At 43.8% G+C, this 22,500-nt stretch overlaps 2 protein-coding genes and 1 long non-coding RNA gene across 4 annotated transcripts in view; 2 read left to right on the top strand and 1 right to left on the bottom strand.

Moving 5' to 3' along the window:
- Positions 1 to 2,784, top strand: part of man2a1 (mannosidase, alpha, class 2A, member 1) — a 7,516-nt gene extending 4,732 nt beyond the window's left edge. Inside the window, exons 9-11 of the mRNA XM_026356693.1 lie at positions 1,257 to 1,451; positions 1,589 to 1,699; positions 2,155 to 2,784. Coding sequence (XP_026212478.1) covers positions 1,257 to 1,451; positions 1,589 to 1,699; positions 2,155 to 2,307 — 459 coding nt within the window. The 3' untranslated portion in view covers positions 2,308 to 2,784. The remainder of the gene's footprint in view (positions 1 to 1,256; positions 1,452 to 1,588; positions 1,700 to 2,154) is intronic.
- Positions 2,785 to 4,692: 1,908 nt separating this feature from the next.
- On the bottom strand, positions 4,693 to 13,677 carry LOC113159792. Its single transcript, XR_003298643.1, has 4 exons — positions 13,629 to 13,677; positions 12,201 to 12,299; positions 6,059 to 6,155; positions 4,693 to 4,781 (listed from the first exon to the last, which is right to left on the bottom strand). It is a non-coding gene; the product is annotated as an uncharacterized LOC113159792 (long non-coding RNA).
- The window catches only part of LOC113159783 (scavenger receptor cysteine-rich type 1 protein M130-like), a 14,516-nt gene continuing 5,536 nt past the window's right edge, over positions 13,521 to 22,500 (top strand). Inside the window, exons 1-7 of one of the 2 annotated variants that reach the window (XM_026356688.2) lie at positions 13,521 to 14,201; positions 15,002 to 15,034; positions 15,115 to 15,405; positions 17,000 to 17,320; positions 17,414 to 17,701; positions 20,937 to 21,257; positions 21,350 to 21,640. In XM_026356688.2, the coding sequence (XP_026212473.1) occupies positions 14,126 to 14,201; positions 15,002 to 15,034; positions 15,115 to 15,405; positions 17,000 to 17,320; positions 17,414 to 17,701; positions 20,937 to 21,257; positions 21,350 to 21,640 (1,621 nt within the window). In that variant the 5' untranslated portion in view covers positions 13,521 to 14,125. The remainder of the gene's footprint in view (positions 14,202 to 15,001; positions 15,035 to 15,114; positions 15,406 to 16,999; positions 17,321 to 17,413; positions 17,702 to 20,936; positions 21,258 to 21,349; positions 21,641 to 22,500) is intronic. The other variant, XM_026356687.2, reaches the window with a different exon arrangement.

The raw sequence follows: 22,500 nt of genomic DNA, 5'->3' as shown, positions 1-22,500 counted from the left end.
AATCCAAGTCATGCAAGTGCAAAATGGATAGCTGAGCTTGTTGTACGAATCCATAAGCCATAGCATGTCTGTATCTCAGACACCGTGATCTCCTGAGCTCCACACCATCAGGATCAAACATCGTGATCAATCAGTACACACACTTATCAACACTAATACAGGATAACAACGATACAGAGCACTCAGTATATACATAGATGAATGAAAATAGGTCAATAATACAAGTGCAGGGTGGAATGACAACAAATATATGACATAAATAAGACAATTGTCAGTTCCCCACCTCCTTAAAGAGGGGGGAGGAGTTGTACAGTTTGATGGTCTCAGGTAGAAAGGACCTCCTGTGGTTCTCTGTGGAGCACTTCATGTTGATCAGTCCAGCCAACACACTGTGCAGTGGGTGGGAGGGATTGTCCAGGACTGAGAGGAGTTTGGACAGCATCCTCCTCTCAGCCACAACATGTAGAGGGTCCAGCTCCACCCCCTGAACAGAGCCAGCCCACCTGATCAGTTTGTTTATTCTGTTAGTGTCACCCACCTTCATGTTGCTGCCCCAGCAGACCACAGCATAGAAGATGAAACTGGAACCACAGACTCATAAAACATCCGCAGCACGGTGCTGCAGACGTTGAAGGACCTGAGTTCCTCAGAAACTACATCCAGGAAATCAGGGGACCTGTCAACCTGCATGTTTTTTAATTTCTCTCCCAGCACAGCAGGCCAGATGGCGTTGAATGCACTGGAGAATACTGAATGCCCATACTGTGTGTGATTGTTGTGGAACAGGCTTCTGTAGTTGATCTTGATTTAAGTCCTAATTCTTATTTTTACACTGTGTTTATAAGCTGAAAGACAAATAATACCCTTGTTACTAAAACCAGCTCTGAAGTACATGAGGCATTCTGCCGGTGGTTTGATTCATTCTTGACTTTTCCACTTTAATCTCAACATGAAAACTAAAAGAAAATCTTCCTCATGGCCCTGACCCTGTCTTAGTCTTCAACGTGTTTACATGTCTGATGGTAAAATGTTTTTTTAAAGCAGTGTGTGGATCAGACATCTTCTTTCCTTTGTGACCCTGGTGCGTCGCACCTGTGACCTGTCATGCGTTGAGTAACAGCAGCGGCTCTCTGTGTAGTTTCCTCTCACACATATTTTCTGTTGTGATTTTCAAAACATCAAACTGAATCTTTGTTTCTATAATCTTTTTCTTCTAGTTTCTCATTTGGTTCCCCTTCTTCTTCTTCTTCTGACAGGATGTGGGAGGAGCCTCAGTTGAACACCTGTCTTTGCTCGCCCACCTGAGCTCGCTCTCCCTGTGCCACCCACCACTCATTATGGTCGCCCCAAGCGACAGCCAGCTGCCTGAGTTACGGCCGTTCCTGCCCCTGCGCTCGTCGCTGCCTTGCGATGTTCACCTGCTGAACCTGAGGACGCTGGAGGACCCACAGGTGAGAAACACCTGGCCCATCATCTACTGGTGGGGGTGTCACAGGCTCTGTTGGTTGGGAAAGTTTTACCGGATTTGTAGTTTAACCTGGTTGCTGAAAACGGAAGATAAAAATAAATGTTTGCTTCTGTTGAACAGGAAGCAGGAAGTCCGTCACAGGAAGTGGCTCTTCTCCTCCACAGGAAAGGATTTGACTGCAGCACCCCCCCCGAGCCTGCACCGACATGCACGTGGAGCGCGGACGAGGAGGTGCACGCAGCGCACGCACAACTCTGTGCTGCTATGTTTGTTTTTTAGTACATTTACATTCAGTCATTCATCAGACGCTTTTATCTAAAGCGACTTACAAGTGAGGAACAAGGCAACAAATCTAAGTCAAGGAGAAAAACATCAAAGCAGAGTGCTGTTAAAGAAGAGTTTCTGTTTCATGAGATGTAAGAGAGCAGAAAAGTGTAAAGGAAGATGTGGAAGAGTTCTGTTTTCAGCAGTTTTTTTTACTTGGTGAGAATTTCTGCAGATTCGGCCCAAACGTCCACTTGGACTCATGCAGCAACTTCCAATATGAGACACGATCACTATAATTTACTGGTTTGTGGAGTTGCAGTATTTCAGTATTTAAGTATTTAACTTTTGTTGTTTCTCTCGTGTCTCGTTGTCTTTAGCTTTTCTTTTCTCCTCTGAACTGCTCTCCTTTCTGTTTCCAGGTCAATCTGGACGATCTCTTCTCGCCTCTTCAGCTCCGTTCAGTTCGTCGCTCAGGTCTCACTCTCCTGCGTGAAGACGACGAGCCGGAATCATCGCACATCACCCGTCTGCGGCCAATGGAAATCAGCGGTTTCCGCACAGTGTTCAACTGAAAAACAGCAAAACTGGCAAAAAAGAAACTGAAAAGGAAAAGAAAATAAAATTGAATAGAAAGTCAAAATAAAAGTAAAGCTGTTACAATAAAAAATAAGTAAAAGTACAAAGTAGCTGAACGTTTGGCTGCTGAGAAGCTGTGAATCTGTCAAATAATTAATCTGTCAGTGAGGAAATCAATCTGAATCATTTCATCATCAGCTCAATTTGACGTTTTCTCTTTTTCCTCCGTCAGAGGAAACAGGCGAGCTCAAGACGTCACTTCAGGTGTTTTAACACCCGACCGATCGATTAGCCGCGATGGAGATGTTACCTGCTGATGTTTTCATGTTTCTACAGGGAAGCTAAAGGGTTAAAAGGTCAAAGTTCAAATAAAAACACTGAAAATTCACCTGTTTGTGTCTGGACTGGTGAGGTTGCCATGGTGACAAAAAGGGACCAATCAAATCTGTGAATGAATGCGTTTCCATGGTGACTGCCAATCCTGTTACTACTGTTGTTTCTACTTTACTGATTTATTGATTGTATCTGATTGATGTCTTTTATTCCACATTCGTGTCATTTTGTGTTAATTCCTGTTTTAAGCTGAAGAAACTCTGGGAAACTTCTGGGTATTTTTTTATTTAAAAATTCTATGTTTGTTTGTGTTGAATATATGAAATATTTAAAAATGAAATGAATTGAAATCTTGAAAACATGCTTTTACTTTCCTGGTTTATTTGTGGTTTTAATACAAGAATAAACTATTTAATTTTTCAGATGAAACAGTTTTCATTTGTACATGAGAAATGTGGACAGATCACTAACTAGCAGCAGTAAAATTTCCAAGTTACTTTGAGGATGAAAACTTTACTTTTGACTGATTGAAAGGTGAGGCTGTTCTGTCACTTTGTGCTTTCGTCATTATTTGATTTTTATTATTGATCTCCTTAAATCTCAAAGTGTAAACTGTGGTACTATGGTGGTACTGTGAGTTCCAGTTTCTCTGAGGCTCCTGTGAAGATCAGTAACACAGCAGACCGCCACCATCTGTCCTCAATTCCCCCCCTGTCAGTCAGCAGACTCCTGTCTTCACACCACCTCCGTTATCTGGTCCTAGGAGGTCTCGTCCTGCTCGTGACAGATACCAGCAGAGCGACTCTGTCATAAATAGATCATCACGCCGTCCTCTGGGATGCTGCCACCGTGTCAGCCTTTCATAACAGCTTTCAGAGAAGCAGGAGTGAAAGAAGCTGACCTCAGACACTACAGTGAGGTGCGTTATGAATCTTATTTCTGCAGTAGAGAATCAGGAGAGTGAGATGTAAATGAGTGCAGGTGCTGTTTGAAGGGTGTCACGGGTACCAATGTTATCACAATCTGACTCTTACATTAGGATACAATAGCTCTACAGGCTGCTGTTCTGCTGCTCTGTAGTAAAAACAGAACCTACAGCAGCTCAGTGTCTGTCTGGATTCTTCACACCAGTTTAAATCGGACACCTTTCAGGTGTCTTATCATCGCCCCACTGCTTGATCCTCGCTCATCCTGGAAGCGGTTCTGCTGTTGAAGGACTGAGCAGCAGTGAGGATCCACAAACTCAGAAACCTGCTGGTGACTGGACTGATCTCAAACTGCTTCAGAACACCTTCAGTCTTACACTGAAATCCTCGGCGACCAATTTAACATCTCATTAAAGGTTCTGGATCTGATTTGGTCTCCTTCCTGTTTTTATTCACATTTCAATACCAAGTCAGTAAAAGGAACAATTAGTCAAAATCTTAGAGGATTAATTAGTGATAACCACAAAAGTGATGCTCGTCTGTGTCGTCTGATGGGAAAAGGAGGAAAAGAGAAAACGTTCCAACGGCTCGTTTCGTCAGTTCACTGATGAACTGACAGGTGTTAGTTAATTCAATTCAATTCAATTCAATTCAATTCAATTCAATTCAATTCAATTCAATTCAATTCAATTCAATTTTATTTGTGGAGCGCTTTTTACAATTGACATTGTCACGGCGAGATCTCCAGCAAGAAGTTGGGCATCAGGACGAGTCAGACAGGTCCAGAGGGCACAACAACGTGTAGCTCGACAGAGAGACAGGAAGAGGGAAATTGAGAGAAGAGGAGAGATGGCAGTTAGTTATGATCACAGTCAGATAAAGTTTGAGGTGAATGTATATTTAGTAAAGAGTGAAGAGTGCAGCAGGGAACCCGGCAGCACTAACTATGACAGCCTAACTAAAAGGGTGGGCCAGAAGGAAACACAGAGATGAGGGCTCCCTAGGATGTAGAGCAACCGAACACTTCACCATCAACAAACCCGAGTGATCAGTGAGAGTTGGGAAGACAGCATCTAAACATACCAGTTCACCATAATGCTCTTCGTCCATCATGTCCTTGAACTCACCTTTGACCTGCAGCTCTGACCTTCAGCTGAGCCTTGATGCAAACGCCACAAGCAGATGGAAAACCATCTCAGAGACTCACACAGCTTTAGAGAGATGCAAAGATACACGTGTCAACCAAAACAGATGCAAAGATGCTCAAAACCACCACTAAGAGACAAAAAAGCTAAAACGCCCCTTAAGAAACAGAAGAATTACACATTTTCAAACACCACTAAATGACTTTAAATCACTTATCACAATATTAGGAAACCACTTTAATCTGACAGGAGTCGCTCAGCCTGTCTTGGTCGTCACGGTAACAGGACGACCGTATCATCTAGAACCTTATCACAGGAAACGTGATCAACAGTTTCTTCAGAAGAGGTTTCACAACAACAACGTCAGAGTTAGTTTCAACATTTAACATCAAATCAAATCAGAGAAAAAAAGTGCAGAAAGTTTTTCCCACTTGAATTTTGACGTTTGATAAAAATAGTTTTAAAGATCTGATGGAGCTCACGATTGCTCACAAGGACAGCCACAGTACTCTGCAGCATTGTAACTCTGACGCCTGGAATCTGTGAATAAACCGTTTAGAGAAGCAGCTGGTAAATGAAATCCAGACTGATCCTGTCACTGTGTGAGGAGCTCTAACTCCAATATGTAAGTTCAGTAGCTGTGTGATAAATACAAGTGTTTAACTACACAGAAAAGATGTATCAGCTGTGCCGATGTTTCACCTGGTGACATCCTAACACTCATAGAGTTGGTAAAAGCCACACTGTGCAGGTACCAGGTGACGGCAAAACGCCGCCTGATCTAAATAAACCACGCCTCTTCTCCCACGCATACACTAATACAGAGAAAAAGTTCCACGTTTAAATGAACGGGAAACACCACAGCACACACTCCTGGAGCGACACTCTTCTAATAAATAAAAACCTGTAAAAAAACTTTTCTGCTCGCTTACGTCTCATGAAACAGAAACACGTCTTTAATAGAACTTTGCTTTGATGTTTTTCTCTTAGATTTTTACCTTGTTCCTCACTTGTAAGTTGCTTTAGATAAAAGCGTCTGATAAATGACTAAATGTAAATGTAACACATAGTAGTAGTAGTAGTAGTAGTAGTAGTAATGGTAGTAGTATTAGAGGAAAAGAGAGACTAGTGTCCCCTTAACTACTTTCATCTATCATCTACTCCAACCTGGGGGCGATAGGTGAACTGTAGTGGGTCTAAAGATGCTTCAACCTCAGATGTGTCAGTACCAGTCTCTCCAGAACTTTCCTGATGTGTGAGGTGAGGGCAACTGGTCTGTAATTATTTATAGTAGAGACAAACATTTCTGCAGTGATATCACTGAGATGAGGACATTTCTCCACCTGTTCTGTTTGCAGATCTACACTGAGAACCGAACATGTGATGCTCAGACTCACTGACAGACTCGACCTGGACATGGATCACCTGCTGCTGCTGCTGCTGTGGACAGAAACAAAAGTGGAATCACTACTAAATCTTTTACTGATGACTCTCTGGTTTCTGTTTAGGTTGGTGGGAGGAGATAGTACCTGTGCAGGTAAACGTGAGACACTATTCTAAGTGCGTAGGCGCAAGCCTTGCTGCAGCCGATTTACCGTTGTTCTCATCTTGTGATGTCTTTTTCTGTATTTTATCTTATTATTTTTATTCCTTTTGTGTAGATAAGTAACTCGTTTTGAAATTAAGTTCTACCCTCTCAGATCATGTTGTTCGAGACAGTTTTTATCTCCGTTTTTACCTTTGGTTTCATACTCTCACTGATCCGAAAGACCGGAGCTCAACAGCTGCTCCATCACCATGGAGCCAGCTCCTTTGTTTACACCCGGGATCAGCTGATCTTACTGAGGACGACGGAGTAAAAGATCAAACTTTGTCCGGGACTTTAAACATTCCAGAGGAAATCAGAAGAAGGACAACGAGGGGATGTAGAGGAGGCAAAAAACAACAAGGAGGAAATAAAGAACGGAGAAGAGCGATGTTCAGAGAGAAGGTGAGAAGATTCAAACCTCATTTCCCCTCTGTGATTATGATCAATGTGAGATCACTCGATTCCAGGCTGATCCACTGAGCCCACTTCAGTTCACCAACTGCTCCTCAGTCCCTCCCCCACACGACTCAGCCACCACCCTAACAATCTCAGCTGAGCAGGTGAGAAGAGAGCTGAACAGGCTTCACCCCACAAAAGCGGCAGGTCCTGATGGAATCAGCCCAAGCGTGCTGAAAGCGTGTGCTCCTCAGCTATGTGTTGTTCTCCAACACATCTTCAACCTCAGCCTGCACCTGGAGAGAGTTCCTCTAGGGTGGAAAAAGTCGTGCCTGGTTCCAGTGAATAAGACGCCACGTCCCAGAGTCCTCAATGACTTCAGACCTGTGGCTCTGACCTCACATATTATGAAGGCTTTTGAGAGGCTGATCCTGGAGTCCCTCCGACCTCTGGTTAAACCCTCACTTGACCCCCTCCAGTTTGCTTACCAACCCCATATTGGAGTGGATGACACCATTATACACCTTCTCCATCTTCATCCATCCATTTTTGATTTCTCCAGTGCATTCAACACCATCCGGCCTGCACTGCTGGGAGAGAAATTAAAAAACATGCAGGTTAACACCCCCCTGATCTCCTGGATCATGGACTACCTCACTAACCGGCCACAGTACGACCGCCTGCAGAACTGTGTGTCTGACAGTGTGATCAGTAGCACAGGTGCTCCACAGGGGACAGTTCTGTCTCCATTCCTCTTCACCCTGTACACCTCAGACTTCAGGTACAACTCAGAGTCCTGTCATCTTCAGAAGTTCTCTGATGACTCTGCAGTTGTAGGATGTATTAGGGGTGGAGAAGTCACTTAGTACCGTGGAGTGGTGGACAGTTTTGTTGAATGGTGTGGACTCAACCATCTGCAACTCAACATCAACAAAACAAAGTCTTGTCATCCCTCTCTCTATACAGGGGGAGGAGGTCGTGTCCGAGTACAAATACCTGGGAGTGTACTTGGACAACAAACTGGACTGGACCAAAAACTCATCAGCATTGTACAGAAAGGCTCAGAGCTGGATGTACTTCCTGAGGAGACTCAGGTCCTTCAACGTCTGCAGCACCATGTTGCGGATGTTTGATGAGTCTGTGGTGGCCAGTGTCATCTTCTATGCTGTGGTCTGCTGGGGCGGCAACATGAAGGTGGCAGACACTAACAGACTAAATAAGCTGATTAGGAGGGCTGGCTCTGTTCTGGGGGTGGAGCTGGACCCTCTACATGTTGTGGCTGAAAGGAGGAGGCTGTCCAAACTCCTCTCAATCTTGGACAACCCCTCCCACCCACTGCACAGTGGGTGGGAGGGGTTTGCTTTCTCTCACACTCCTCGCCCATCACGCCGGGGGGGCGGGACTGGTCTCCTAGTAGCCGATACCTGGAAGTTCTTCACTATGGCACCCTTTAGTAATCTGTCTTCTTTAGAATATCATGCCGTTAGGATTACAGCACCGATCACAGCCCATCACTGTGATCTACCGACCGCCGGGCCAGCTGGGGGACTTTTGTGACGAGCTGGATATGCTATTGTCTCAGTTCCCTGAAGATGGCACTCCTCTCATCGTCTTAGGAAACCTCAACATCCACCTTGACAAACCACAGGCATCTGACGTGCTCGCTCTTCTGAACACGTTTGACCTTAGACTAGTCTCCACTCCTCCAATTCACAAAGCTGGCAACCACCTGGACCTCGTTCTGATCCGAAATTGCACTGTAGATGACATCTCTGTCACTCCTCTGCATTTGTTGGATCACTTCTTCATTCAGCTCACAGTCTTCATCTCTACACCATCTCATTCTTCCACTGCATTGGAAACATTCTGTCCACAACCTCAGATCTCTCAACCCAGAGCAGTTTTCTTCCCTGGTTTCTGCAGCGCTGCCCTCATCGCAGGTTTTATCCACCTACGACACCGACGCAGCCACGGACAGGCTCTGCGATACTCTTTCGTTCTGCCTGGATAGTCTGTGCCCGACATCTACTAGACCTTCAGCTTCCAACTCGTGGCTCATTGACCAGATCCGTGAACAAAGTACGGTGCTCAGGAGTGCTGAGAGGAAGTGGCGCAAATCCAAGTCTCAACCTGCTCTAACTGATTATCAGGATTTGCTTCAATCTTTCTCTTACAGTGTCACCAGGGCGAAGACTGAATACTACTAGGACAAGCTCAGCAACACCACAGACACCAGAAGGCTGTTCTCAACTTTCAAGTCTCTACTCTATCCACCCCCACCTCCAACACCCACCTGTCTCACAGCTGACGACTTCACCTCCTTTTTTACCAACAAGGTGGCAGCCATCAGCTCCCAGTTCACTCCTCCTGACAGTGACATTCTGCTTACTAAACCTGACGATGCATCTCACTTCACTTTTTCAACACTGTCAGAGGACGATGTATCCACCCTCCTCCTCTCCAATCGCCCGACCACCTGCTCTCTGGATCCGATCCCCTCTACTCTTCTTCAAGCTATCACACCAACACTAATACCAGCCATTACACAGATCACCAACAACAGGCACCTTTCCCACCTCGTTCAAGCAGGCCAAGATTACTCCACTGTTGAAGAAGCCTTCTCTGGATCCCTCCCTTGTGGAGAAATACAGACCGGTCTCTCTTCTTTCATTCCTGGCCAAGACTCTGGAACATGCAGCTTTCAATCAACTCTCTGACTTTCTTTCCCGGAACAACCTCCTTGATGTCAATCAGTCTGGCTTCAAGTGGTCACTCCTCAGAGACGGCACTTCTGACTGTTGTGGAATCCCTACGGGTGGCTAAAGCTGCAGGTAAATCTTCTGTCCTTATTCTATTAGACCTATCTGCAGCCTTTGACACTGTAAACCATCAGATTCTCATGACTACACTCTCAGACCTGGGCATCTCTAGATCAGCTTTAGCCTGGTTTCGGTCATACTTGTCCAAACGAACCTTTAAGGTATCCTGGCCTTCTCTTGGCTCTATCATCCATTCTCATGGCTTTTCTTATCACTGCTATGCAGATGACACACAGCTCTTGCTGTCATTTCCGCCGGATGACTCAACTGTTTCATCTCGCATCTCTGCCTGTCTCTCTGACATCTCTGCCTGGATGAGAAAAAGACACCTTCAACTCAACATACCCAAAACAGAACTTCTAGTCTTCCCTGCCAGACCTTCAACTCAACACAACATCAGCATCAACATTGGATCTGCGGTGATTGTCCCTACTAAGTCAGCCAGAAACCTGGGGGTCATCATTGATGACCAGCTGACCTTCACAGAACACATCGCCACAGTCTCTAGGTCATGTAGATATTCCCTCCACAATATCAGAAAGATCAGACCCTACCTGATGGAGTACACGACCCAACTCATTTTACAGGCGTTGATCTTATCTCGCCTGGATTACTGCAATGCACTACTGATGGGTTTAGCGGCATCCACGACCAAACCCCTCCAGATGATTGCGAAATGCAGCAGCATGCCTCATTTTTAATCAACCAAAAAGGTCTCATGTCACACCACTCTTCAGATCTTTGCACTGGCTTCCTGTGGCTGCAAGGATCAAGTTCAAAGCTCTGTCTCTTAATGAGCTGTTCCAGTCTGTGTAATAAAATGTTATGATCTATAGTGTCGAATGCAGCACTAAGATCTAACAAGACGAGTACAGAGAGTAGACCATTGTCTGATGCTAGTAGAAGATCATTAGTGACCTTTACCAGTGCTGTTTCTGTACTATGATGTACTCTAATTCCTGACTGGAAATCTTCATACAAGTTATTGCTACGCAGGTGGTCGTACAATTGCTTAGAAACTATCTTTTCAAGGATTTTAGAGATAAAGGGCAGATTGGATATTGGTCTATAATTCGCTAAGACCCCTGAGTCCAGAGTAAGCTTTTTGAGTAGGGGCTTGACTACAGCAACCTTAAAAGCCTGTGGTACGTAGCCTATTTGTAAAGACAGATTGATCTGATCTAATATGGACGTGCTGATCAAAGGTAAGACATCTTTGAGGAGTCTAGTCGGGATGAGATCTAAGAGACATGTTGATGGTTTAGAGGAATTAATTACTGAAATTAATTCAGAATGATATACGGGCAGGAAGCAGTCTAAGTACGAGGGCTTTTTTATGTATTATTAAAGTATCTTTCCAGGCTAGGCAATATTCATCTTAATTGGTTGAACGCCACCTCCTTTGCAGCCTGCGTGATCTCTGCTTTAAGCCACGGATTTTGGGGAAAAACTATTAACTGATCAACTTCCACACCGTATGTCAGAATGAGATCAAGAGTGTGGTTAAAACAGTGAGTGGGTTTATTTACATTTAGAGTCTAATAGTGAATTAAATGCAGTGTTGAGGCAGTTATCATCAACATCTACATGAATATTAAAGTCACCCACTATAATGACTTTATCTGCACTAAGAACTAAATCAGATAGAAACTCTGAGAATTCAGTTAAAAACTCAGAGTAAGGGACAGGAGGACGGTACACAATAACAAACAGGACTGGTTTTTGATTTTTCCAGTTAGGATCAGAGAGGCTAAGAGTGAGGCTCTCAAATGAATTCAAACTATGTTTAGGTCTGGGGTTGATTAACAAACTTGAGTGGAAGATTGCTGCTACTCCTCCACCCCGACCTGTGCTTCTAGGAACATGATAATTAACATGACTTGAGGGGGTCGACTCATTCAGAGAGACATATTCATCCTGCTGCAGCCAGGTTTCAGTAAGACAGAATAAGTCTAGTTGATGGTCAGTTATCAAATCATTCACTAACAGGGATTTAGACGAGGGAGATCTGATATTTAACAGTCCACATTTGATTGTTGTCTTTTTATTTTGTTCTTTATTTGTATTAGGTTCTTATGAATCACTCCTCTTGAGTTGGTTCTTGACATAATACAATTGATTTGAATTTACTGGGTTTTCTATATAATGTATAGTTATGCTGACCATGAATCTGAGCAGCAAACTGTGACATGCAGTCTTAACAAGGGTTTAACCCGTCCATGCTGCCCCTGGGTGAAATCCTCATATTAACTGTGTTTATTACAGCTACATGGACATGTATGGTGCTACAGACCCTCTCTGTCAGTGCTTAGAGCAAAAAAAAAATAGCTGAATTAAAATGTCTTCACTTAAATAACGAATAGACAGAAATGATTGTATTTGTTAGGTTTTGGAATAGAATTTAATTCCAAAATTGCGATTATGATTTATTGTGTGATTATTTTTAAGTTTCTTATCCTTCGTACTATTAAATAAATATGTCTAACACAATATTAGATTATTGTACAGTAGCACAGACAGACGGGCCTGCTGTAAACATTTATATGGACGAGATAGAGGTTGAGTCTTTCTTAATCTACCACAAGACTCTGACAGGGACAGAAAAAACAACTGTCCTCAGCTTGTTATCAGATTAAAACACAGAAATGACGTTCAGAGAAGGTCACAGAGTGGAAACTTCACCTTTGATGGTCAGACAGGAACCACAACCAGAACCTGAACCTGGCTCAGACCAGTTTTGTCTTGTGGTTTGGGACATCAGCTGTTTCCAGGAGCTGTGAACTGAGACACAGACGGAGGACATGAGTGTACTTCATGTGCTGTGCACAGGTTTGTCTCTGTCTCATCTACGTGTGGAAACAAATCTCCCTCTGCTCTGTCTGTAACTTAGTAAAACCAGTTTGTCTTCAGGTCACAGAAGGCACAAAACCACCACCCACAGATGCAGAAAGAGGTATTGTTCCAGTTCTGCTCCTGATGTCCTCCCTCCTCCATCTCTCACTTTGTCTCTGCTCTGTCCCTCTAATAAACCCATTTCTAATCGTGTGCATCCTCGTCACTCCCAATGAAAATCTCCAGTTCTGCCTCGTGTCTTGTTGTCAGAACCACTGTTTCCAGTCCAGACGACACAGCTGCTCCACCACTGTGTGATGAACCTTCAATCACAGATCTGTCCTGTTCTCTCCTCTGCACTTTTTTACCACAATCCTCATTACAGTTATTTAAACTCGTCCAGCTCTACTTACAACTACACCATTCCTCCACCTTGATTTACTCACATGTTCTCCATCCTGCACCTACTGACCTTCATTCTGCTTCTCTCCAAGTTTATTTCAACCTACTTTCACTACAGATCAAAACGTCACCTGTAAACATTGTAGTTGATGGAGACTCCTGTCTGATCACCATTGCAGAAAACAAGGGTCTGAGAACTGATCCCTGATGCAAATCCACCACCCTGAGATCCTTCCTACTGCATATTATGCATTATTATATACTTATTATTATTATTATTATTATATACCTATATCTAAACTAGTAGACTCTACTATAGACAATATTAAAAAGAGAAGCACGAGGACGAAGCACAGACACGAGTGACTACAAATGAGAGTAAAAGCCACAAAGAGAGATGCAAAGAGACAAGTGTCAACTAAAAAAGAATCACAGACACTAAAACACCACAAAATGACTTCAAATCACTGCATTAAGATGCAACATGAGTACTACTACTATTATTCTACACACACACACGAAAATGATTATTAGTAATTTTAATTCCATTCATAATCAACTGAACAACATATTTTAAAGATTATTCAGAAGTTAGTTGTTGTTTGCAGCTTTGACTCTGATCTGACTTCTAATTTTATCACATCTTCCAGAAATACTAAGAAAACGCAGAAAACTTGAATCTGATAGGAGCCGCTCAGCCTGTCCTGGTTGTCATGGTAACAGGACCCAGTATCATGATCTGGAACCTTATCACAGGAAACGTGATCAACAGTTTCTTCAGAAGAGGTTTCACAACAACAACGTCAGAGTTTGTTTCAACATGTTGTGAAATTTAACATTAAATCACAGTAAAAGTCCAGAACGTTTCCGACTCACTTTGGTTTCAATAAAGTTTGGTTCAAATCTGCAACAGCATCAGGTCCTCTCACAGCAGGAGTGAAAGAGGTTCAGGAAGGATTCTGACCAGGGGACGTCTCAGCTGGTGATTCAGGGCGTGCAGAGAGTGAACAAGGTTTTTGGATTAGGATGTGAATCGTTGAACGTGTTCTGGATTCTGTTTGACTGGAGGCAGCGGAGGATGAAAATGTTACCAGAGACTTTCTCAGACACATCAAACAGCTGGTTTCCTGCCTTAAGGCAGATCTGAACGTTCCTGGCCAGAGTGTGAGGAACGAGGAACTGTGTCCAATCAAAGTTGACGTCACTTGATCACCTGGGCTTCATGGTCACTACCTGCCTGTTAGCTGTGCCTACGGAGAACTGGTCTCTGACTGATCCACTGGTCCAGCTGTGAACACGTGACCAGATCAGATGTGTTGGCGTAAAGCTCCACCTGTTCTGTTTGCAGATCTACACTGAGAACCGAACATGTGATGCTCAGACTCACTGACAGACTCGACCTGGACATGGATCACCTGCTGCTGCTGCTGCTGCTGCTGTGGAGCTCAGGTAGGTTCCACTCTGCTTCGAACATCCTGCTGTGATTCACACACACTGTAAATGACAAGTAGCAGTCGTAGAGATGAATCAGTCGTTATCTGAGTGTCGTGTTCTGTTTGAGATGACGGAGTGATGCTAAAAAAGGTACGTCCAGGTAAAGAGTAACAGTGCCCGGCATCGACGTGGCCATGTGAGAGATCTGAGAAATGCTGTATCTCCAGTGGATGATTACAGACAACAAACCCCTCGTTCTGCTGATGAATGAACGACACCTTAGAACAGCTTGTTGCTCAGTGAAGACCAGACTGAAGGCAGAAAGGCAGCATCTTAGGAGAGGAAACTCAGGATGTGGTGATGTCTATAGGTTCTACCTCTACTTATAAAAATTCCTGTACTTGCTGAATGGTTAATGCTCCAGTTTTTCAGACCCCTTGAATCTATGTGTCCATGTCTTACAACTAACTTTAACCGTTACTACAATCACACATTGAGGGAAACGTTGACAACGCTCATCGGTTTTGGGAGGAAACTGTTGTAATGATGAAATAATGTGCTAAACTCTGGAAATGACCAGTGCAGAGCAGCAGTACACATTTGGTGCATCCAGTCTGCACCGTAATAAAAAGTAAAGACATGAGTCACGACCTGGGTGGAGTCTAAAGCTTTTGGAAGACGAGTTTCAAGAGTCAGAGTCTTTCTTACAGTTCATAGTGTCTGTTAGTCAAACACAACTTGAGAGAGTTTGTTCTGTTTCCAGCTGTGCTCCAATCAAAACGTTGATATACTCTAATGTTTATTTTCCTCCTCAGGAGTCCAGGCTGAAGGACAACACAAGTCAACAGGTGAAGACAGAAACAGAAGTAGAATCACTAGTCACGTTTTAGATTCCTCTTTTACTGACGACTCTCTGGTTTCTGTTCAGAACCTGTTGAGTTCAGGTTGGTGGGAGGAGACAGTACCTGTGCAGGTAAACTGGAACTGAAACATGAGGGAGACTGGAGACCAGTGGATGGATTTGGCTGGACCCTGAAGGAAGCAGCTGTTGTGTGTAGAGCGCTGGACTGTGGCTCTGCAATTTCAGTAAAAGAGAGAAGGATGTCGCTAGACAGACCTGTGTGGAGGATTAACTCTCACTGCGTTTGGTCTCAGTATCATCTGAAAGAGTGTATAACATCAGTTTCTCCTTCCTTCATCCTGTATCTCACCTGCTCAGGTAAGAATATCATAATAAGGCTCCTTACAAGGCAGTCTGTATGTAATAGTTTAGTCTTGAACTACCTCCTTATTTTTTTTTACCTAACCACAGGCATATTAAGTTTTGGCCAAAGTTGTTGATTTCCTATAAACTGGAGTCAGATTCGTTGTATGCACAAACACATTTGGTTAATAAAGCTGATTCTGGTCAGAATGTGAAGTTAAAGTGTGTCCAGTGTGTTGAGTTAAAGATGTGTCCTGTTGTTAATGAGGAACTGAGGCTGGAACTGTGAAGTCCTGTGAATCACAGAGTTGTTGTTTAAGGATCTTTTTATTCAATTCTCAAGGTACTTACAGTGTTTAAGGTTTTAGACCTTACAAGTATAGCTGTATACAGAATTATATAGAAAACCCCACTGAGCAGCACAGGAGACAGTGGAAAAGGGAAAAACTCCCTTTAGAGGAAGAAACCTCCAGCAGAACCAGGCTCATAATGGGAGGCCATCTGCCACGACCGGTTGGGGTGAATGGAAAGAGGAGAGAGAAAAGAACAGCAGGCAACAAAAAACAACAACAAGCAGCAAGAACATTGGGCAGATGAACTGGATTCTGGAGATGTACAGCTCCAGGCCGAGGACACCTGCAGAAAAGTACAGAGAGAGGGAGACAGAGAGGAGGAAACACAACTACAGGAGAGAGAAGACACAAAGTTAATGACATGAAATGGTAGAATTTAAATGGATAGAGGAGAAAGGAGAGAGGAGAGGAGCTCAGTGTATCAGTAGAGGTCCCCCAGCAGACTAACCTATAGCAGCAGAACTAAGAGATGGTTCAGAGTCACCTGATCCATCTCTAACTATAAGCTTTATAAAAAAGGAAAGTTTTAAGTCTAGTCTTAAATGTAGAGACGGTGTCTGCCTCCAGAACCTGAACTGGGAGCTGGTTCCACAGGAGAGGGGCTTGATAGCTAAAGGCTCTGCCTCCCATTCTACATTTGGAAACTCTAGGAACCACAAGTAAACCTGCAGTCTGATAACGGAGAGTTCTGCTTGGAAGATATGGAACTATGAGGTCTTTAAGATAAGATGGAGCCTGATTATTAAGGGATTTATAAGTGAGGAGAAGAATTTTAAATTCAATTCTGGATTTAACAGGGAGCCAATGGAGAGAAGCTAACGTAGGAGAAATATGATCTCTCTTGCTAATTCCAGTCAGAACTCTGGCTGCAGCATTTTGGATTAACTGGAGGCTTTTTAATGAGTTATTGGGACAAACTATTAATAATGAATTACAATAGTCCAGTCTGGAAGTAACAAATGCATGGACTAGTTTTTCAGCATCACTTTGGGACAGGATGCTCCTAATTTTAATGTTTCTCAGGTGGAAAAAGGCAGTTCTAGAGATTTCTTTGATGTATGAAGTGAAGGAGATATCCTGATCAAAGATAACTCCGAGATTTCTTACAGTATTACTTGAGGCCAGAACTAAGTCATCAAGGGTGAGAACGTGATTAGACATAGTGTCTCTGAGATTTTTAGGCCCAAACAGTATAACTTCTGTCTTGTCTAAAATTAGGAGAAAGACTAAGTGACTGCTGTCTGTTCTGTGTCCAGACTCTGTCAGACTGCTGAATGGGACCAGTCTGTGTTCAGGCAGACTGGAGGTCAGGTCTGACCAGTCTAACCAGTCTAACCAGTGGTCCTCAGTGTGTGAAGCTGACTTTGACCAGCAGGATGCTGAGGTGGTCTGTAGGCAGCTCGGCTGTGGGCCTCCTTCAGTCCTCCAGGGGGGGCTCTATGGAGAACTGAAGGCTCCGACGTGGACCAGAGAGTTCCGGTGTAGAGGCCATGAGTCTGCTCTCCTGGACTGTGGAAGCTCAGACTCCACTAGAAACACCTGCTCACCTGGCAGAGCTGCTGGACTCACCTGCTCAGGTAGAAGCGGAGCTGCAGCTCTGATTTGGTTCATGTGTCTTTTAATCAAACTCACTTTGTTCTTTTACTGACGACTCTCTGGTTTCTGTTCAGAACCTACTGAGTTTAGGTTGGTGGGTGGAGACAGTACCTGTGCAGGTAAACTGGAGCTGAAACATGAGGGAGGCTGGAGACCAGTGGATGGATTTGACTGGACCCTGAAGAAAGCAGCAGTTGTGTGTAGAGAGCTGGAGTGTGGCTCTGCAGTTTCAGTAGAAGAGAGAAAGGAGTCTGTTAGATCTTTGTGGGGGATCAGGTCTGACTGTGTTCAGTCTGGATCTGCTCTGAGGGACTGTGTAACATCAGTTCAGTTTTCCTCTTTCCTGAATCTCATCTGCTCAGGTAAGCTGAGTGCTCTCATGTTCATTTTACACAGTAATTTATCTAGGTTAACAAACACACAGTGGCTAGAATGACAACCTTAGTCAGTCAGTCCCTTAATCAATGAACTTATTGTTCCAGAGGGGCACACAGCACTCAACATAGAAGGATATGACGATTTTAAGACCTGCTGATACAGTCGTTTTTGTATAAGACAGGAGAGAGAACGCTGCCCTGTGGTGAACCAGTTCACACTGTGGTCTGGTCTGAGAAAGGTCCTGCAGCTTAAAAAGTCCAAGATCCAGTCAATAACATTACAGTTCACCATCAGGTGGGGCTGGATGGTGTTTTAATGCTGAAAACCACACACAACAGTCGGGCATGATTTCCACTCCAGGTGCTCTTCGATTAAACAAGTTTTATGGTGGCATCCTGAACTCCTGAGATAGACTGTTTCTGATGGGGTTTTGGTTTTCTAGTTTTCATTCTGTCTAGAATTGCCATCTTCAGTTACTGTGTGCTTTGTTAAATCTCCTGTGAATCTGAGAGACAAGTTTTAATTTTGCTTTCACCTGGATGGGGTTCTTGGAAGCCCGGTTTAGGGTTTGTTTTAGGTTTTGGTTCAATTGCAACATATTTATGCCTCCAGGTTTTTAGGGTTAAATATTTCGGGAGTAATATAGTCCCGCTCTCTGCTGTTACCTCCTTCTGTATTTGCCACCTACTGTAGTTCATGTCTGTCGCCATTTGGCATTTTGTGTTTCCCTGTTTTGACTTTCTCATATCCCCCTTTAGCAGTTGTCGTTTATCTTATCTGCAAGTTGGGTCCTGGTAACTGGACTTCCTTCTTGTTAGGCTGAAATGTTTCTCTACTCATCAAGTAGCTTCTTCAGTCTGAAGACAGTTGGTTAGAGACACTAATGTATGTTCCAGGTTTGGTTTCACTCCACCCCCTGGTCTGAATAGGCTCATTAGGTGAAACAATGGATGGGAAGGATGTGATAGTCACACCTCTACCAACTGCTCTATCACCTAAAGTGGGTCGTTAGGTGTCCAACCTGGTGCATGTGTGAACTGGTCCTGATCTTTCTGGGGATGAATGGAAAGGCAGCATGATAAATAGGAGACAGGTTGTGTCTAAGTCCTCCAACTCGGTTGAGAGAGGAGGTGTTGATTTGCACATGCAAGGCTTCCCTCACCCCTTCTCTCAAACCACCTGTCTTCTCTATCCAATATGTGAACATCACTGTCCTCGAACGAGTGTCCTTTGTCCTTTAGATGAAGATCCACAGCTGATCCAGGTCCTGAGGTGTTACTCCTCCTGTGTTGCGGCTGTTTGGTTTCTCCAATCTACAGCTCAGCGTGTTCCACACAGGACCACATACAATATACTGCTCATCTTATGTTTTGGAGTCCGGTCTTTGGGGTGGACGAGTTTCTGTCTAAGTGTGTTGGTGGGTTTGAAGTAGACAGGTATGTTGTGTTTTCTGAAAATCCTTTTCACCTTCTCCAAAACCCCAGCCATTTAAGGCATGACCAGGTTTTTGCGTTGGACCTGGAACTCCAGCTGTTCCATTGTTCTTGTCTTACATACTTGCAATAAACTCCTTTGTCCATTTTCCTGGCTACTTCACTGGCTCCTTACACAGTTAGTGATTTGGGGTGTGTGACTTTTTTATTGGTTTTGGCACCATCTGCTGAGATGGAAGCCTCCAGGGTTGGAGTGGTCACTGGAGTGAGCAGAGTGAAACACAAAACATACACAGCTAGGTACCGAATCAATCCTCCTCCAAAAATACAGACAGAGTTTTGAATTAGAACAATCCATGTCCACAATCCAGAGAATCCTTATCCCAAGAAACATCAGAGATCCACAACAGAAGAAGAAGAAAGGGGCCAGAGGCAGGTATTAGAAATCGCAGAGCCAGACAAAGAGAGAACCAGAATTGGACCCATGATTCAGATGAGTGGGTTCAAGCAGAGACAGGTCAAAAAACAGGCAGCCGTCCAAAAAAGGTCATTTAAAGTCTGGAGATTTGTTTCTTAAAGAGAGTATTACACCATGAAAAGGGAGAAAATCAAGAAAGATGACGCAAACGGACTTCACTCTATGGCGTCTTTATGCAGAATGAAGCTACCGCAGCAACAACTCCCCCTACTGGGTATTAACAGACACAACTAATTAATTACAGAGTGAACTTTACTTAGCAGATTCAGCGAATACCCTTATTTTATCATAAGCTATACTACTGTTTTCTACATAAGAAATTGTATTTCTGTATGGAACATTGACATAGTTTTTAATCTTAACATATTTCTATTTCTATTTCAAAGGATGACCAACTCCACGAATAAACTCTGCATCCTCTACACTATTCTCTCAATGCAAACTTATTCAAATTTTAACAACATTGTTTTATGCTTCATCATCTATTACCTCTATGAGAATTTCTATCTACCACAAGAAGATAGACAGGAAGTGATTGTGAAAGTCCTCAAGATTAAGAGAGACAAAATCAGATGGTTGTCTGAGGTCTGGTAGGTGGTTGCTCTAAGAAAAAAGTCTTCGTGGAAGCAGCGGATAGATTCACTATTCCTCAACTGATAGCAGCACACCAGCAGCATCATTTATGTTTAGTCAGACAAGGGCCCATAAGGTCCCAAAGGACAGCCGGTAGCTGAACCCCAGTCTCCAGTTAGTGAGAATAACCTGGTGTGTCTTATCAACATCAAGTACCGGTACATAAAGAAACAGTCCATCAAACACAAACAAACTAATTCTGGACTACTTACGTATAAATCCATACTACTGGTGTCAGCATGCACATGCACTGTTTTGCCGTGTGTGCATATGTATGTGAGTGCAGCAGGGTCCTGTAGTGGGTCCGGTACCCATAGGTATGATGAAGAGAATTGAAAACAAACCAGCTCAGCTCACAGGTGCAGGTTAGGTCGGATGATAATTTCATTTAGACACAAGGACAGGTAACAGGTTGGGTCCAATTCCAAGCTTTGCAGGTATAGGGCAGGTGTGAGTTTGCAAAACAGGACCTGTACAAGACATGTATTAGGTTTTAATTTAAATTGGATTTGATCAGAACTTCTTCTTGATTTGCTGTTTCTGCCTCATCTAACCTCCTCTCTCTACCCCAGAATATTCCCTCCACTTTCTTCACATTCAATACTTTCAATTCGTCATTGGACTTGTTGTTCAAGGATCTTCTTATTTAGTGACTGCTGTCTGTTCTGTGTCCAGACTCTGTCAGACTGGTGGATGGGACCAGTCTGTGTTCAGGCAGACTGGAGGTCAGGTCTGACCAGTCTAACCAGTCTAACCAGTGGTCCTCAGTGTGTGAAGCTGACTTTGACCAGCAGGATGCTGAGGTGGTCTGTAGGCAGCTCGGCTGTGGGCCTCCTTCAGTCCTCCAGGGGGGGCTCTATGGAGAACTGGAGGCTCCGACATGGACCAGAGAGTTCCAGTGTAGAGGCCATGAGTCTGCTCTCCTGGACTGTGGAAGCTCAGACTCCACTAGAAACACCTGCTCACCTGGCAGAGCTGCTGGACTCACCTGCTCAGGTAGAAGCGGAGCTGCAGATTTGCTTCATTTATCTTCAACTCAATCAAATTCACTTTGTTCTTTTACTGACGACTCTCTGGTTTCTGTTCAGAACCTGTTGAGTTCAGGTTGGTGGGCGGAGACAGTACCTGTGCAGGTAAACTGGAGCTGAAACATGAGGGAGACTGGAGACCAGTGAATGGATTTGACTGGACCCTGAAGAAAGCAGCAGTTGTGTGTAGAGAGCTGGACTGTGGTTCTGCAGTTTCAGTAGATGAGAGAAAGGAGACTGCAGACACATCTGTGTGGTCGATCAGGTCTGACTGTGTCCAGTCTGGATCTGCTCTGAGGGACTGTGTTTCTTCAATTTCTTCTTCCTACACTCTGAACCTCGTCTGCTCAGGTAAAACTCATCAGTATCATGATGTTTGCTTTGAATTGTGACTTCTTTTTATTTCACAGACAGTAAAAAAACAAATGTAAAACTTATATTTTAAATGTAGCTTCTTTAATCAGATCAATACGTTCTCCCAAGAACGTGAGCTCACACTCTCGCGTCTCTTTCTCCCCCCCTCTCTTGTGCCTTCTGTCCTTCTTGCGGGTCCTCTTCATGGGAGGAGGCTGAATGTTCCAGGTCCTACTGGCTGCTGCATTCTCCCTGATCATGTTCTGTCTGTTTCTTGTTATTGTCTATCATCCTCTTCTCTGTCTACTGTCCACTCACTGGCTTCTGACCTTCTGCCTATCTTTTTGACTCCCATTATTGGATTGTGGATTTGTGCTAGTGGACATTGTTCTTCTGCACTTTTATCTCTCCCTGGAGTTTCCTACAGAGCTTGTCTTTGTAGGAAACCATACTGGATCTCGTCTCCTCACTCCATGAACTTACCTACAGCGTCTTTCTGAACTACAGCTCACATCTTCAGGATTCCCGTCTCCACGCTGCTCCATTTCTGTCATTTCCAGACTCACATCTAATCTGTCTTTACTCCTCACCTACTCCGTTCCTTCTGTAAACTACCTCCTTTCAAACCGTGAGTGTTTCATTCTTGTTACCTATTCTGCCAACTTATAGGATCACACACAGTGGCAAGAAAAACCTTTTGATCTTCATCTAAGTCACAACAATACAAAAACACAGTCTGCTGAAAATAATAGTACACAAACATTATATGTTTTCATGTTTTAATTGAACATAACATGTAAACATTCACAGTGCAGGGTGGAACAAGTATGTGACCTGTTTTTGTTTGAAAAAAAATT

The sequence above is a fragment of the Anabas testudineus genome, chromosome 12 (assembly GCF_900324465.2).
Source record: "Anabas testudineus chromosome 12, fAnaTes1.2, whole genome shotgun sequence".
Lineage (NCBI taxonomy): Eukaryota > Metazoa > Chordata > Actinopteri > Anabantiformes > Anabantidae > Anabas > Anabas testudineus.
This window is presented reverse-complemented; position numbering and strand designations above follow the sequence as displayed.